Below are 18569 nucleotides of genomic sequence, written 5' to 3' on the forward strand. Positions count from 1 at the left end.
TAAATTGAAGTGTTGTTGTGTGCTTAATGGTTATGGAGAAAATTTAAAAAGTTGTGAAATTCAATAGTAAAAGAGCCAAAAATGGGAAAACCTACTTGTACCCCCAAGAACCCCCGACTCTGCATCCATGCAACTCTTTTGAATAAACGTAGGTTTACACATTTGTACCAAATTTCATGCAAATCGGATAATTTGTACTCGATTTATTATGCTAACTGACCAATAAATATGAATTAGAACAGATGGAGTTTTTGGCCACTGGGGACATCAAAACAGAATATAAATCAGTCCGGGTCCAGGTCTAACCATGTGACATACGGTAATAGATCTATATGAGGAATTGATTTAAAAAATTAAAATTTTACAAGATTTTTTTTAATTTTTAGTTTGATCACTGTTCATTTGAGTGATTTTCCCTTTTTCTTTGTGTTTAGAAAACTTACCACTACAATTTTACATTTCGTATTTTCTATACCAAGCTGTACCTAATAAATTTGAAATACATCTTAACATTTAATCTGATTCATATCATCGATGAAAGTTAAATAATTATCTCCAAAGTAAAATAATACAGTAAAACCACATCGGATGTTGGAATAAGCCTACAGGTACAGGTGTGTAATTGGATTTTAGTTATTGCATTGTATTAAGTTTCATAAAGTTGTTTTATTAAAGGAAACATAATTGCTATTCTGTAGTATTATAAAATACCCAGACAAACACCTAAACAAAGAATATTGTTTGGGTCTTAAAATTTAAATATCTGTAGGTTGAAATACCACAAACTTTGAAGTCTTGGCCTCTGGGTATTGCCCTTCCCCCGCTCGGTTAGCCTAAACACCAAAGACATTCACAACACTTGGGAGATATTGTACAGAGAACAAGAATTGGTCCTTTGTCTGGATTACACTTTACAAAATCCTATTATATTTAGGTACTTTGTGCTTTCTTGTCTTGACATGAAAATGCCAGCTCTCCAGAAGTGAGTACAATGTATCAACCGACCAAAAAAAAGAAATGGTTATAAGACTTTCAATTCATGTACCACTTGTCTTGTTCCCTTAAAAAATATGCACAGGAACATATTTAACAAAATAAATATTGATTGTAAAGGAAAATAGTATATTACGTTACTAGTCCGGTGAGTGGTGTTTTTAAGTGGGATTTTTATGTGAGTACGGTTAAGCTTACCGGGCAAGTAACATTCAATACTTTACATCATACTACACAGAATAAGTATACATTTCAAACTCATAAGACAATTTATTTAGGACAAAAGATAAATTATAATATTTTTATATTTCAGAAAATAAAATAGGCCGTTGCAATTAGCTGTTAATTTCATCAGCTGACTAAGTGCACGGTAAAAGTACTTAATGTTTCTTTTCCCTATGTAGGCACGGCAAAAGGCAACTTTCTAGCCTACCTATACAGATGGAAAAGTACCAGCTTCTGTGTAGTATGATGTAAAAATGTTTATGATACTACATGGTATTTATGTTCCAATTCCCCAAGGCCCACTATCAAACCAATAATACAGTTAGCCATGATAGTAAAACATCCATATTAGATATGATGCTTAAATTATTTTACCATACAGTATGATAACAAAAAATATCTTGTATAATATCCCCTCCTTTGAATCCCAGAAAATCTTTATTAATACCAATAGTGCACATACAAACATTTGACTTATTTTCATTGTGAAGTAGCCTCTGAATCATTATAAGATATACAGGGTGAAAAAAGCCCTGGGACAGTTAAATACTTACTTACTGCCGTGGCTCCACAAATCTCAGTTGATTCTTCGCCTCGTGTACCAGCCTCTTCCACCCTTCTCTGTCTCTGCCAAGTTGACATTTACACCCATTGTCCTGATGTCATTCAATACTTGGTCAGTCCATCTCAATTTTGGCTTTCCCAATGGATGTTTACCTCCAGGTGTGGCTCTCCAAACTTCATACAGTCTTGTTCCTTTCTCTCTTCTTAGCACATGCCCTATCCAACTTAACCTTCTTCCCATCCTTTAACCATTGCAACAATATCTGGTCCGGTGGATCTTAGCTCTCTATTTTTCATTATTCTCCACATTTCTCCCTCCTGCACTGGTCCAAATATTTTTCTTATGAATTTATTTTCAAACACCATAAGTCGTTTTTCATTTGTCTTTGACAATACCCATGTGTTACTACCATAACAGAATAGGTTGAAGTTGAAACAATAAACATAACTTATGTTGAATTATATAAAACTTTAGATGAGATCAACTTCTTGCAGGCTCCCAAACACTTATTGGCATTTGATAACTTAGTTAGTATCTCTTCGTCTTCTGAGTTTCTACTATTTACAGTTACAGCTTCTTCCAGTGCTAAGTTGAATAGTATGGGAGATATGCCATCTCATTGTCTTACACCGGTGTTGATGGAAAACTCCTCAGATAGATCTCCTTCCACTCTCACTTTGGCTTTTGAGTCTTTCGTACACATTTCTGTTAGTTTAATTAATTTGTCTGGAAAACCATGCTTTATAAACTTTTCCACAAGCTGATTCTGTCTATGCTATAGTATGCTCTTTTGAAATCTATAAATATTGCACTAACATTCTTGTTGAACTCCCAATATTTTAGAATTGCCTGCTTTAGTAGAAAAATTTGCTCTTTTGTGGACCTCCCTTACATAAATCCAGTTTGTTGTTCTTAAATTAGCGTTTCTACATAGGGGTTTAGTCTTGAGACAAGGATTTTTGAGAGTATTTTATTTATATGCATTATTTAATAAAGAAATTCCTCTGTAGTTCTTGCAGTTTTGTTTGTCCCCCTTCTTGTTTAGAGGAATGATTTCTGCCGTTTTCCATTCAGTAGGTATCTTTTCTTTTTGCCATAAAGTTTTAATTAGGTTTTGGATTTCATTTTCCAGTATGCTTCCTCCACTTTTGATTACTTCTGCTATGATCCCATCTTCGCCCGGAGCTTTGTTGCATTTTAATTCTGTGATTGCCATTTTCACCTCTTCTAACGATGGTGGGTCTAAATATGCGGCTGTACATGGTAAAATGTTGTATCTTCATCGGGAGTGTTAACCACAGTATTCTCGCAGTTTAGCAGGCCATCAAAATAGTCTTGCCATATTCTTAGTGCTTTCTCTTTTTCTGTTGTAACTTTTCCTTCTACATCCTTATTCCAAATGTTCTCGCTTTAAATCATCCTATGAAGAATCTTATAGTTCTATAAAAGTCTCTAGTATTATTGGCTGTTCTATCTTCTTCTGCTTTTTCATTTAAGTAATCTCTTTTACATCTTCTAAGCGTTTGTTTTGTGATTCTGTTTGCTTCCTGATATTTTTGTCTTAGCTCTTCAAAATTTCTTAACCTTATTTGGTCTTCTCTTCCTCATTTCTGGTTTGAAGCCACAATTTTTTTAGTTTCTTCCTCTTGGTTATCATTTTCTGACACCCTTCTGTAAACCATGGATGTCTCACTTTCTTTACTCTTTTTCCACACACTTCTTTCACACTATATTGAATCTTCTTCCATTTTGTTTCTATTATTTCTTGTTCTTCTTCTGCAACATCTTCTTGTACTTCTCTTCTCTCTTCTTCTCTTTCTAGAGCTTCAAATATATTTTATAGTTTAATTTTGAACTCTTCTTTAATTTCCTTCAATTCTAGTTTTCCTGTTGCTAATATTTATTTTTTTACCACTCCCCTTCTTTTAGTGTCTATTCTTTGCCTCGCCTTTATAAGTACCATGTAATGGTCTGTTCAGTATTCGGCTCCACTGACACTTCTTATACTTTTAACACTGCTGATGTGTCTGCTGTCCACCAGAACATGATCAATCTGATTTTCGGTTTACCCGTCTGGTGAAATCCAGGTTGCTTTATGAATATCTTGTCTTTGAAACATTGTGCTACAAACCTTCATGTCCACTGCGCTTGCAAACGTGACCAGTCTTAGTCCATTTTCATTTGTCTCTTCATGTAAACTATTACTTCCTACCATTTCTTTCCGAATATCTTCTTTTCCCACTTTTGCATTTGCATCCCCAATAACTAACTTGACATCATAGTTTGGTAACTTGTTAAATTCCTCCTCTAGATTTTCATAAAATAAATCTTTCTCCTCATCTTCAGAGTCCTATGTTGGTGCATATAAACGTAACATTGAAATATTTTTGAATCTTCCTCTCAGCCTAATATTGCATATTCTTTCATTCTTTGGTGTAAAGCTTATCACACTTTAAGATATTTTCTATTTACAGCAAAACCCACTCCTCTATAACGCCTTTCATCCTCTGTCCCACTATATTACATAATCTTTGGTGTTGATTTTCCCTGCATATGGCCATTTTATTTCTTAAATGTGCTACAATATCCATTTCATAATTCTTTAACTCTTCTGCTAAAATGTCACAGCCACCTGGTGCAGCAAGGGCTCTAGTATTCCATGATCCTATTCTCAAGTCCTTAGTGTGCGTATCCGATTCTTTTATCTTTTGGTATGTTCCTTTTCCGAGGCTTGGTAACTACGTTTTGTAACTGGTATTGTTTTCCGGGGTGGGTTGTTGACCCAACGCCCAACCCCCACAAGCCCTTGGAGGACCAGGCTCGAGTTGCCTGCCTTTCGCCTACTTCATAAGATCCAAGCCAACCTAAGAGGCCTTTCCCATCCTGCTTTACGGGGAAGCATCATACAACTCTTGCTAACACCTTTTGGATTGCATTACTAGTACTGGCAGTGTTAGTGTTTTCCCTGGATGTTAGCCATAGGCAGGACATAGCCATCGGGACAGTTGAATATAAAAAATAAAATAAACAGAGCTACAAAACTTGGTACAAAGTAACTGGGCATTAAAATAATTTTCAAACATTATTCAATGATACACTTTTTTTGGTACTTGGTAACTTTTCCAAACATGGTCGGTTTTGTTGCACTAAATTGTAGCTTAAAATAACACCCACTTTGGTTCCTTGTTGATTCCTTCAAATTGGGTTATTAAATCGATTTAGCCAAAAATGCACTTTTAAATAACTAAGTTACATTTGTCGCCTCAGGGCTGCGAGATAAAATTTTTAGCTGACCAAAAGCTTTTAAACGCCCAAAAATTTGGACACTCCCACAGCTTAATCCAAGCCATGGGATTGTTTCTTTAAGTATTCAACCTACAATTGACAAACTTGTAACAGAGTCCACAGAATTAGGTATTTTCTAAGAAAAATGTGTTTTTCATCAGATCTGAACCTCGCGACTTCCAGACAAACGATCCTGTCGAGGTACAAGAAGAACTCCTCAACTCCGAGGAGGAGGAGGAACAAGAGGATCCTCGAGAGTACTGTCGAGGAGGTTACCATCCTGTGTCCATCGGGGACATCTTCCATTGCCGCTATGAGGTTGTACGTAAGCTGGGTTGGGGCCACTTCTCTACAGTGTGGCTCTGCTGGGACCTCCTGTAAGTAACAACACATTAGCAAAATGTTAGTGGGGATTCACAACCTACTTGCACAGTCTTATAAGCTTGACACCTCAAATCAAGTTTGACATTTTTTTTTTAATTACTCTTGGTTGAGCTTGACTTTTGAACCTGCTTATGTATTGATGAAAGCTTAACACAATTTTAATACAGTAAAAACTCTCTAACTCGACAAATTTGTGGACTTAGAGGTTGTCCAGAACAGTTATCATGAATATTTTACCCAGGACATTGAAGCTTTAGGATTTAATAAATGAATACATAACAGACTAATTTTTACACATACATTTAAAATTGATTACTTACACAAGTATTTTTACATATTGAGTAAACAGTCTTTAAAGAAATGTTGAGTATTCAACAACTAAAACTAAATTAATATATAAAAAATATATCAATTTCTGCACGTGCCCTGTGGTCTGTTGACACAGACTGTCGAGTTAATGATTTTTTTACTGTACTGAGGTTCAGGATGTAACATAAAGAGTACAAGTGCTTAGACTTTTAGGACTTTTTTTTAGGATAGCAGGTTTACCTGAATTGGGAAAGAGTCAGTTATTACTGAACACATATTATGACATACTACACATATTATGAACACAAATCTGGTGTGAGGAACCATAGCTGATATGTTTGCATATCACTGTTATTTCCCTGGTGTCAAAACTTTACACTAATATAAACCAAAACTACACTATACAGTATACACTAATGTGTACTGTATGTGTTTAGTTTTGTGTTTCGTGCCAGATTGGACTCTTCCATTGGCAAATCTGCTATCCTAAAAAAAGTTCTAAAATATAATTTCAATACTACCTATATTTTATTATTCTTATGAAGAAAGTGCGGGGCATAACAATTTGGGTAGCTCTTGTATCTTTATAACAAGACACCTCTTACAGAAAAAGTGTGAATAGTGTCTTCTGCTTGGACTGTTGCCCTCCTACCCATAGTAACTATACACACTACATGCTTTAAAAAAATGTGTCTAGTTTACAGTGAAGCATTTAAATGTATGAAATTGTTATAAAGCTCTGTCAAATCTGGCTGTGCAGATCAAGCAAAACCACATAAGGGTTTACTGTACTTACACTACTGAACACCCAAGCTGATACATTTGGAATGATTATGACTTACAGTTTTTGTTTTAAGCTTTGCTATATTGTTCCATCTTTTTCTAGTGATGTTTAATATTTTTTTCAGCCAAAAAGAGTTTGTTGCACTCAAAGTAGTAAAAAGTGCTCATCACTACACAGAAACAGCTCTGGATGAGATAAAACTTCTCAAAAGGGTAAGTTGGTAAAAATATTTAAATAATAAACTATTTAAAAAAATAAAATAATTAATATTTAACTGTATCTTTATACTGCTGGAGGATATTTTACACATTTACTCACTCATTTTTGGAATAAATGCAGTGAAATCTGTAGTATACTAATTGGGGCTTAAGTTTGTTAGTTTGGAGTTTTGTTTTATTTTGAATATATAGTTCAAATCAAACCATGTGTTAATGCCCAATCAATATTCGATGATATTATATAATCAACCCCAATACACTTTTTATATACTGTATACAAACACAAAGAAGAAATTGAACATATGATGACAAGAAGATTTATTGTTATTGTTAAAACTCATAGGTACTTTCCTGTTAAAGGGAACATTCATTATTATCGATGACTTTTTTCGATACATCGATATTTTTGTTTTCCTTTACGATACATTACAAATTATTGACAGCTGATCTTAAGGCTAAAATATAGTTTATTATATGGATTAAGAAATTAAATTCTTCTAAGCTAACCTAACATAACCAACCAAACTTGCTGTAACATTTAAAAATTCTGTTTGATAACAGAAAAGGTGAGTGGAGAATATTAAACAAAGTTTTTAAATTTTCAAGCAAGTTTGGTTGGTATTGTTAGGTTAGTTTAGAACAGTTTCATTTAAATATTTTTTTAAAATTATTGTTTGTGGATTCTGAACAATATTTATATAGGCTATCGAAGTTGACAGCTGATATGTTTAAATTTGTTAATATCGATATATCGAGAAAAAAAAATCATTGATAATAATAAATGTTCCCTTTAACAGGAAATTACCAACTCATATATTTATTGTTATTGTTGAAACTCATATATTTATTGTTTGTCCTTCACTTACTCACTTATATTTTCACTTACTATTCTTGTTTGTTGTTCTTGTTTATTGGTTGTTATTTAAAGTTTTGCTTTGTGTACGTCTATTTAGATACTGCTCAAATTGTATTTACTTTACTGCATGTCATTGTCAAAAAATTACTTTTGTATGTACATGTTTAAGTTAGATTAAGTCATCTTATACAACATATTGTAAATTGGTTCTTGACCGATGGAAGGTAAAATAAATAAGTAAATAAGAACAAAACAACAACTACAAAAATTACAATAATGGAAATGAAGAACTGAAATGAAGTGAGTGAATTTTTTAAGTTATTTTCAGTTATTACTTTTGAACATTTTCATCTAAACAAAACTTCATTTAAATCAACTTTCAAAAACACCATGTATTTAAAACACCAAAAATTTATTCATTTCTATTACATGTAGTAATTTCCCCTATTCAATAAGTTCAAGTTAATGTCTAACATACTTATTTCTGAAGTATTGACAACAATCTTTTCTCTGTGTGGTTTTTTTTTTTTTAATTGATGTTTGATGCTAATCTTGCTTTAGGTAATTTATTACCTGATGAGGAAATCAGATTTCAGATCCTAAAACGTTGTGAACCCGGTTTTACTAATTGTGTTAGAAAATGTCCACACAATAATCGCTCATAAGTAACATTTTCACTGTTATTAAAAATAAATAAATAATTAAATATCTATTTTTTAGGTACGTGATGCAGACATAGACGATCAAAATCGAAATAGGGTTGTGAGATTACTGAATGATTTCAAAATGACTGGTCAGAACGGCACTCATGTCTGTATGGTGTTTGAGGTGCTGGGAAATAATCTGCTCAAGCTGATAATCCGTAGCGGCTACCAAGGCATTCCTCTAGAAAACGTCAAAGTTATCATTAAACAGGTATGATGCTCGAAACTGGTATACTTCAGAAAATTTTTTTCAGTCTCTTTTTTTATATTTTTATAGAGGGCCAGGCTTACAAGTAACCATGGGATTGCAGGGCAGCTGGAACAGCTTATTCTGCACACCCTCATTCACAGGTCCTCATTCTTCTTCAAATCCCAGGTCCATTGTGAACCATGAAATCCTTTTGACTATGGCGACCTGTTCTTACCTTTGATCTCCAGTCGATAGGCCAAGGGATCTCATGCGCAGACCTTGTAGGGCTGGGCACGTGGAAGGCTGTCTCCTCCTCCTCTCCACATTTCCTACATAAGAGGCTTACAACTTGAATTCCCATCTTGTGTAGATGTCCACATAATACCCAATGGCCGCTGATGAAGCCAACCACCTTCCGCAGGGTCTTCCTATTCAGCCCAAGGGCATCTGCCACTATCCCACCAGTAGGTGTCTGCAGCATTCTCTTTGACTGTACATTACCTTCTGTTCTTTCCCAGCTCCTTCGATGTTTTATGCCCATCCACTGGCGAACAGCTCTCCATGCTGTGTTGTAAGCTATACCACACATCGGCTCTGGACCCATGAGCGGGCTTTCAGCTTCTTTGTTTGCCCACTTGTCAGCTCCCTCATTGCCAGCAATGCCTTTGTGCACTGGAACCCAACTAAGAATAATCTTGTTGTTCTTTCCCAGGGCTTTCATGGCCTGATGACAGCCCATAGTCAAAACTGTCAAGTGCCATTAGTGATACTGTGCTTAGTGCCGGGAGCATGGTCTGGGTGCTTGGCAGCCCACGCCAGCCTCCTCTCACTTCTGGATAGCACCTTTTCACCTTTGGCTAAAGCCCCCGTTATCCTCCATCTTCCTAGCTCTCCCCTGGAAAGTCGTTTGTTTTTTTGTTCCTTTCCAGTCTCCGGGAGCTTGTCTTCATCATCAGATTTTAGGAGGCCTTCCTCCTCCATCTGGGTCAGATCTTTTACGTTCACAATAGGAGTGTTTTCAACCTATCGATCACACTCTCCTTGCTCATCAACATTGGTTTGGCTTGGTAGTTTTTTTTTTTTTTTTTTTGTTAATTTTTTTGGACTTCCATTTTGTTTCCACGAGTTCTGGGTATCTAAAGGTCCACCTCCCCAGTGACCCGATTAGAGAGGTAAGGGGTTCATACGACTGGGTTCCCCCTAGTTCCCAGAAGGCTCCGTTACAGACACTGATTATTAGGCCCTCAGTGCCGAAAGACTCTCAGTACGGGTCGCATACCACCTTAGCCCATGGCCCGCAGTGCTCAGACATATCTCTTGCTATAACTGAACGTCTTGGTGAGCGCCCTGAACTCAGAGAAGCAAGCTTCGTCTTAGACCAGTACGAAACACCCAGTTATGGTTAAGCTGCTGCCCCCCACCAGAAAGTCATTCGAGACTCCAGCCTAGATCCGCCGAGATCAGCGTGACAGAGGCCACAATATGTACAGTCATAGGACTACACGAGCCTGCACTTCATTTTGTACTGGCCTTCTCGGACGATCTTGAGCACCATTTCTGATGCCCCTGGGAGCAAAGTAGTTCCTCAGTTCTATATCTATACAGCCTTGGCTGTCCAAGGAACTACCCCCTTAGCCCCCTGTTTCTATCTCTGGTTTCCCCCTTATTATCCAGCTTGCTATTTAGTTTTATTGAAGTTTTTAAACCTGCTTGGATCTAGATTTACAAGCCAAGAAACCGACTGTGGTAAATTTTAAGTGTCTAGAACTCCCAGAGCTATTGGGCTTGGGATTTGAACCAAAGCCCCACTTTGTAACCACTATAGCCGCATTACAAGCTATATAAAATAATTCTTACAAAAGACGTTTGGAAACCCAAGATAAATAACTCAAAACCACATGTTCAGATTTCAATGGGTAGTTGAGTTGTTATAATACTCAACTACTAATAACCTCTGGTTTGATCCTGAGAAAAGTAGGCAATTTTTGATGGTTCAGAGTTGGATCCAGCTGTTCTTAACAATTGATCAGGATTTTATAATAAATGGGCCTGGTTTTAGAACATCTGGTTTCAGTCAGTAACAGATCTACATAAGGCATCTTGACTCAATTCTAAAATCAACCTTCACCGTTCACATATGCACAGCATGTGTCGTGGTCGGTTAATCACTTGCCACTTGCCATGTACTAGTCGGGGGATGCCGGGTGCCCCCTCAGCGAAGGCCGGCTGCTGATGTACCCGACGGTAAACAAGCCAGCAAGAGTAGTGGGTGTAGCGGCCCAATGTGACTGTTCACATAAAAGCGGCACCTGCCGTCTGTCAGGTGCACCAAGTGTACTAAGTTCAGTTGTTTGTAGTTATTTGTGTATTACTTTTGTTTATTCGTTCATTACTTATTAATTTAGTTCAAGAGCAGAATTAAATTAAATTGAATTTTTAATCAATTTTATTTTTATTTTGCTTTTTATTACATAACATTGAATTTAATTTTACTCAAATTCAAATTGAATAAAAAAAAATACCCCCGCTGCAGTAAACATGCAGACTAAGCGAATTTCCATTTGCCTGATTGGATTTACACTAAAAGGTCTCCTTAAAAATATCACATTTATTCCCTATTTAAATAACATTAGTTTAACGAGTACTTAGGTTTGCTGCAACAGGGAGGGTAAAAAGGTGTTTTTTGTAAAATGTTAATAGTTTAGTATGAAATGAATGCATTTCCCAAATTTGATCAAAATATGATCATAAACAAGCAAACTACAACAGTTTACTTGTTCTCCATAAGAATAACATGGGAATTTTAAATTTACAGTTTTTTGGAATTTTCTCCGTAACCATTAGGCGCATAATAACGCTTCAATATACTAAATTATTTGTTTTTTTAAGCTCTACAAAATGGTTTGGATAGAAAATGCTAAATTTTAATTTTTGCCCCATAAAACCCCCCATAAACTCCTGTTCCCATAGTCCGATCATGCTGGTTCGCGAACTCGTTCAAATAAACGTAGGTTTACACGTTTGTACCAAATTTCATCAAAATCTGATGAGTTATCGCGCTAACGGACACATATATAAATATATATATGAATTTGAACGGATGGTGTTTTTGGTCTCTAGGGACCTCAAAACGAAAAAGTAAATCGGTCCCGGGTCCAGGTCTTACCATAAGTACTACGGTAATAGCTTATTCCCTACATGGGAAATTCGCTAAAAATAATTGCAAATATAAACAGAATTTCAATCAAAGTAATTTCTAAGTTACATTGCTCTATTACGTTACATTTACATTATTATTATTATTTTTTTTTTATCACAAAATCTTACAACATTTTATAAACAAACTTGCTGCAAAAGCCATGAAAATTTACATACCTACGACACACAAGTTTCACAAGCTGGAGTACAACTGCCGGAGTGCCGGTGCCGGTTAGAAGTCGGGTTAACGGCATGCCAGGTAGATGTGAAACGAGCCTCACTTACTATATCTTCCAACTGTTCTTCATTACCTATTTATATATTTTACATCCAGCTCTCATTTCAAGACATCTTCTCGCACAAAAAGTGATACTCTTGGTAAGCTTGGTCTTCTGGGAAAAACTCTGGATCGTACAAAAGTTTCAGTATATAGACTGATTATCAATCGAAAGTACTTCTTAAACATTTACTATTTTATCTAACAATCCTTTCAACAAGTAATTTTTTTATTGGCTTCGACTAAAGGTATTGAAGAAATGGTTTTGTATGGCATTACATTGTATAGCTTTTACTTCATTTTGAAATTCATATTTATTTCTATTAAATTCTTTTTAAATTTTTACAATGTGTTCTTAGGTTCTCGAAGGACTGCATTATCTGCACACCAAGTGTGAAATAATTCATACAGACATTAAACCAGAAAACATTCTATTATGTGTGGACGACAGTTATGTTTATCGGATAGCGTCAGAGGCTGCTCATTGTTGGAAGAGGTTCGGAAGACTGCAAGGTGATGCCTAGATGTTTAAATTTAAATTTAGCCAATTTTAATTTACGTCAGACAAAGCAAAACTATACCTATACTGATTAATATTGCATGTTTTTAAAGTTTGGTCAAATTTACTAATCATGTTTTCAACAGCAGCTAATTTTGCTCATAAGGCCTGTTACAATTTACAATTTTGTTAACTAACCAGGATGTTAGAATGTTGTCTAAGCTGCTGTTTCTGGATATTCTATATTAGCGAATACAGTTTCAGATTATCTACCAATGGTGTAGCAATAGTTTTTGAGTAGGAAAACTTTTGGCTAGACCTTTTGGCTGGACTTTTGAAGAGACCATGAAGGTCGCAAAAAAAAAATTAAAGAACATATTGAGGATTGTATTCATCATAACACTACATCACTGTTATCTGAACATCTGTCTTGTAACTAAGGAATATAGGGCGTTGAGTTGCAATAATATCTACGACGAGAATATAATGCAAAATGTTCAACAATGTACTGCTCAAACTATCTAGATTTATTTATGTTGTACAAACTTTAGTCTTCAACTTAAGTCCATTTAAGTTTATGAATGTTTTCAGAGCTGAAAAATTTGAAACCATTTACTGAAATCGAGGTAGGCAGTTGTGGAACCGAGAGTGAAGACAATAGTGTTGCAGTAGCAGCTAGCAACGGAAATGGCAATGGTAACGACAGCACTGCGTCTGGCGGAGAAGGGACAGTCTTGCTGTCATCCAGCGCCAGCTCTGAGGCTTCTTCCTTGCCTTCCGATACTAAAGGTATCAGGAGTACTTATTGGAAGTTTAAATAGGAGCAGAAAGATCATCTGTCATAAATTTACTTTCCTGAATGAGTATCACATCACTATGATGAAATATCAGTGTTATTATGTGACCTTTTATTTGGTATCTATGTAAGCCCTTCGTCTCTAATTCTCTCAGGTAAGCTAGCTAAACTAAACCTCTTATAAAAAGTAAATGGTGTAAACAATGCACACAAAAGGGAAGCCTTACCCATAATGTTGTACAGGTTAAAAATGTTTTGACTTATTACATCATAAAATATTTTGGTCCCCCACTAAAACAATTTATTATTAAGATTTTTATTGACCAAACAAATATCTCTTGGCTTAACTTATGAGTTCAATCTTTGTAGGAGTATTTATCCAGTAAAATACTATGTTTTGATCAAAATCAGAGAAAGAGAAATTGAAAATAAAGTCTAGAAAAATCTAGAAACAAATAAGTAGGTCTTTGGGTTTCTTGGTAGTTGGATAGCTCCTTCCATTGTAAAGTCATCAAACGTTTACATAACCTTACACATTTATAGAATTTTGAAAGATACTAAATGAAAATATTATACATGTTATAGACTTATACAGTACCAGATGACTAGTGACAACCAAAATAAATACTTCTTATACTACTTTAAATTGTGTAGGAAAATTCCGCAGAGTTCAGTCCTGCCCTGATCATCAGGAACTTCGTAACGATTGCATGGATCCTGTTCACCATGTTTGTGACATCAGCGTAAAAATCGCAGACCTCGGAAACGCATGTTGGATTGTGAGTATATATATTTTAAAGAACTTTTTTGAGAACTTTACTTGTTGAATGAATTAATGGTTGAATTTTATCAATATATTATTTTCAGAGTCATCACTTTACCGAGGACATACAGACGAGGCAATATCGCAGCCTAGAAGTGCTGTTAGGCAGCGGCTATGGCCCCCCAGCAGACATATGGAGCACCGCCTGCATGGTATATATTTTGATTGATTTTTATGTAAAGAATCTTCAACCCTTGAACTCCAAAAACCAATATTTTGGAGACAAGACTGGCATACTTACCAATTTCCACTTAAAACTATACATATGGGCACATAGCTCAAACAAAAAATGAATTAAACCTTTAAATGACATGTGCTGCTGTGTTTGTATCATGATAGGAAATAGTTTTGTTCAACCTGTTAGGTTTAGTTAACTTCATTTTAATGTTATTTTATAGCAGGTTTTACATTTTTAAACATCCAAATAGAAGTTCCACGCATTTAAATATTATGTAAAATATCTTTCTTGTGTATTTTGTACTATAAATACTTTTTGGGTTTTATACATTAGTTGCGATAATGATGAGGAAATTCATCATTCCCTTTGGTTCAATTAAGTTGTTAATACAATGTGTACATTTTAGGCATTTGAACTTGCCACTGGGGACTTTCTATTTGAGCCCCATTCTGGCAATGGCTACAACCGAGACGAGGACCACTTAGCACATATCATCGAACTGCTCGGCCCCATACCTCTTCATATATTGAAGCAAGGGAAGAATTCTAAAGACTATTTTACTCCAGCAGGTAATCTGCAAGAGTGGTCCAGAATTTACTTTTTATTATTGAGGGGGAGAAGATACCCTACACACTGTACTGGGGGTCCAGAACCTGAATATGTCATCCTGTTTGCTTATTTTGACATTCCAATGCATATAATATTGTGTCCTTACAATTTTGGGCCTTCAGCCAACTCATAATTTGATGTGCTCATACTATCTATACATCCAAGGGTGCTGAGCGGCTTTAGTGCTTGTCTAGTAATCAGAAAGTTGCTGGTTTGATCCCAAGAGAAGTCAGAGTTAGGCCTATTTTAATAGTTTGAAAATGGTGTATCACATATTTATTCCATAAAATGAGAGCATTTACACCAAGGACAAAAGATTTACGCAAGCTCTTCCTCTAGCCTGCCAAACCTTTATTTATACCCTTGTTGCATTAATAGCAAATGACAACAGTTTGACTTATGTTTACCCCAGGAGAGCTGAAGAACATATCCAAATTGAAGCCATGGACTCTCAGTGAAGTTCTCATGGAGAAGTACGAGTGGCCACCTCACACAGCCAGAGCGTTCTCCGAGTTCCTAACTCCGATGCTTGAGTTTGACCCGGACTGTCGGTGGAGCGCAGCACAGTGCCTACAACATCCATGGCTTCAATCGTGACCACTCCCCACCCCCTCCATCAGTTTGATTGAACTTGCTTGGTTTTTCTGGAAGAACCGACCAAGTTTGTTTTTAGGGTTATTATGTGTATGTTAATGTAACAACTAAATTTTCCTGGATTTAAGCTGGCATTCAAAATGTGTTTTAGTCACACCAAACTCAAATATCCGTCATCAAAAGAATATAAATGGATCAGTGGCAACACTTTCTTTTAGTATTATTCAATTTATTTTCATTTAGATTTAGACATAAGCCATGGTAAAGTATATCTTTGGTCTTTGGCGAATCTACTGTTCAAAACAGAGAATTTTGTAACCACCCTGGATAGGATAATGTGACTTTGAATTCCACATTAGCAACAAACATTTTGCATAACTAATGTTCACTGTCTACTGAACGCTTGTTATTGCACTGGTACAACAAACACAAAGACCTAAAGCATAACTGGACAAGTACATGCTTGATTATAATATAACCAGTGTCTTGCAAAAACCATTAGATCAACTATATAAAATTACTTTCTGAAAAAATCTTTATATAGCTCAATAAACATTTGGTTTCATCCATTTTCTAAATCATATAAAATTACTAATGCTGCTTTAACCATTTGTCTGTAGTGTTTAAATACATAACAACAATTTTAGAGTAAAAATGGTCTTTTAAATGTACATAAAAATATTTCTTGTTGAGTAAAAAAATTTAGCAATAAAGGATATATTACCTTGTGAATATTACCAGGTAATTCAATTTGGTAGTCAGGAAGAGATGTTATAAAATATCCACAGTTTGTTCATGAATTCGAAGATGAAGCCATCCCAATTAAGCTTTGGAACCAAGTTAATTTAGCCTATTATGTATAAATGACAGTGATTAAGAAGCTTTGTCTCGGTGAAGGAACTTATTTTATCTAGATAGTAATTGACCATCTTCTCCTGAGTGTATGAAATAATAACTTTTCAACCATCAATGAAATTATTTTTCTGCAGATAATTTTACTTAACATACCAATGCAATAATGTGGTAATGCAATGTGCAGACTCAACTAGAATATACTATCTGAGTATAGTTATTCCGATTGTAAAAAACAGCTAATTATTTCACAGTGTTTATCATGTTATCTTTCACCCGATTAAAAAAATATACCTCAATCATTTTACCAGCCAAAATACAAGTTTTGGCTTTGTTTCCATAGATTGTAATACTGGCTATTCTAATTTGAAGATTGTAGTCCAGCTAGCGATGTTTTCTTCACAGAAGTAATTTTTGCAATGGTAGGGGTTGCAAGCCCTCCTCAGGTACACCTATGGTATTGGTGTTGTGAAAGTTGTGATTTTATGAATTGGTTTTGTCACTGACACATTTGTGTTCTGGTTTAGTAAATTTAACCACTTCGGGATCGTAAATCAAATATAGAATTTAAATTGATTTCAATATTTATTATTGATAAAAAATGACCACATCATGATGACATTTCATGTTTAGAAAAGCTGGTAAATAGCTTATATTGATTCAAACTAATAACTGTTATGGTGTATCCAAATGTATAATCTAGTCACATCAGTTTGTTAGATGATTTTAGTTTCTTCATGGAAGTAATAAATGTTAGTTTCTAAAGTTACTGTAAATGTCCATAAGTGTTAGTAAAAATATTATCACTAAAGAGAAGAAATTTAATTATGTTTAAGTGTTTGATAATAGTACACAAACCTGTTTTAGGATATGTTAATTAAGTTTAAACAATAATGATAAAAACGCATATTTCATCCATCTGTGACTAGTACGGTTCTCAAACGACAGTAAGCTCTTTTTGGTAACATTTTTATTAGTTATACTCAGACAATTGTACTTAATGTAAAGTAGTGTAGAACATAAATGTAGATATTATAGTAAAGTGTAATGCAGTTCACACAAAAGTGTAAACCAAAGATTTCAAACAAATAACTTCCTTCTGTATCATACTCGTCATGAGAACTATTGAGATGTACTCAAAACATAAGACTGATCAGAAATGAAAACCTCTGGTATTTGTAATTATTTATGTTACCGTACCATGTTTATACTTATTGAGGAACATGTAATCTGAACATATGATTCGTGGAAACAAATTACCTGCTCAACACGTGTTTTTGGATTGGAGATAATTTACTTATGTATATAAAGTAATTCCACTTGAAACGTGTTTCTTAAGCGACAACCCAAGGGCAGTTATACAAAATCAGCTGAAACTGGTAAATATTTCAAACAACCTTTTACTAAATCTTATAGAACCAATTCGATATTATTTTTACCATAGCAAACAAGAAAATTCCACCCCATCATAAGTATATATATATATATATATATATATTTTCTTTTTCCTAAATAGTCAGTTGTCTACACAAATAACAAGTTGTAAAATAAGTAATAAGCAAATCCAATGAAAGAGGAAAAAATTAAACACTTGTTGCATTTACATTTTACAGTTTATGCCTAACAGAAAGCCCTTGCCTTAAGTGGTATAAGTTTGGTGTCATAACAATAATATGTGCCCGGCATAATTTTTGTCAATTTATCATAATGAAAGGTTCACAAATATTGATTTATTTGTATTTTTTGTCTATCACAGTTGTAAAGGAATAACAAATTGAATAATGATGGAATATGTTTAAAGTGGAGAACTATGTCTTTGAAACAAGCTCATCTTAAGAGAGATGGGAATGTTTAGCTCAGAGCAAGTTGTTTAATGTGTTTTATATCTGCCATTGATATTATCAAACTGTAAAGTGATTATTTGAATATATCAAGTCATGTTTTACACACTGGTTTATACCAACAAGCTTTCTACAGACCTTATAATTAAAAATATTGTATAGTCTCTAAAATAAATAAAAAAATGTATTGTAATGTTTTTTTCTGTGATTTATTACCTTTTGAAATGTAAAAAAAATTGTATTTTATATTTCACATAAGCTATAGTTATTCGTTCAATTCTACTGGCATATTCCTAAGAGCAACGATCTGCACAGCATTATAATAAAAAAATGGTTTATTGTTCTCATTAGGCTATCTACAGATATTTGATATTGTAATACTTTAAGTC

The 18569-nt window shown here is 34.7% G+C and overlaps 1 protein-coding gene across 3 annotated transcripts in view; it reads left to right on the forward strand.

The window, feature by feature from the left end:
• LOC128997835 (SRSF protein kinase 2-like) overlaps positions 1-18358 on the forward strand; it is a 41777-nt gene extending 23419 nt beyond the window's left edge. For all 3 annotated transcript variants that reach the window (XM_054423584.1, XM_054423583.1, XM_054423582.1), the window contains 9 exons: positions 5230-5445; positions 6670-6757; positions 8340-8534; positions 12348-12501; positions 13079-13276; positions 13938-14062; positions 14151-14258; positions 14691-14853; positions 15306-18358. In XM_054423584.1, coding sequence (XP_054279559.1) covers positions 5230-5445; positions 6670-6757; positions 8340-8534; positions 12348-12501; positions 13079-13276; positions 13938-14062; positions 14151-14258; positions 14691-14853; positions 15306-15490 — 1432 coding nt within the window. In that variant the 3' untranslated portion in view covers positions 15491-18358. The remainder of the gene's footprint in view (positions 1-5229; positions 5446-6669; positions 6758-8339; positions 8535-12347; positions 12502-13078; positions 13277-13937; positions 14063-14150; positions 14259-14690; positions 14854-15305) is intronic.
• The last annotated feature ends 211 nt before the right edge of the window (positions 18359-18569 follow it).

The sequence above is a fragment of the Macrosteles quadrilineatus genome, unplaced genomic scaffold (genome assembly GCF_028750875.1).
Source record: "Macrosteles quadrilineatus isolate MER2022 unplaced genomic scaffold, UCM_ALF_1.0 Scaffold_7__1_contigs__length_78375512, whole genome shotgun sequence".
Lineage (NCBI taxonomy): Eukaryota > Metazoa > Arthropoda > Insecta > Hemiptera > Cicadellidae > Macrosteles > Macrosteles quadrilineatus.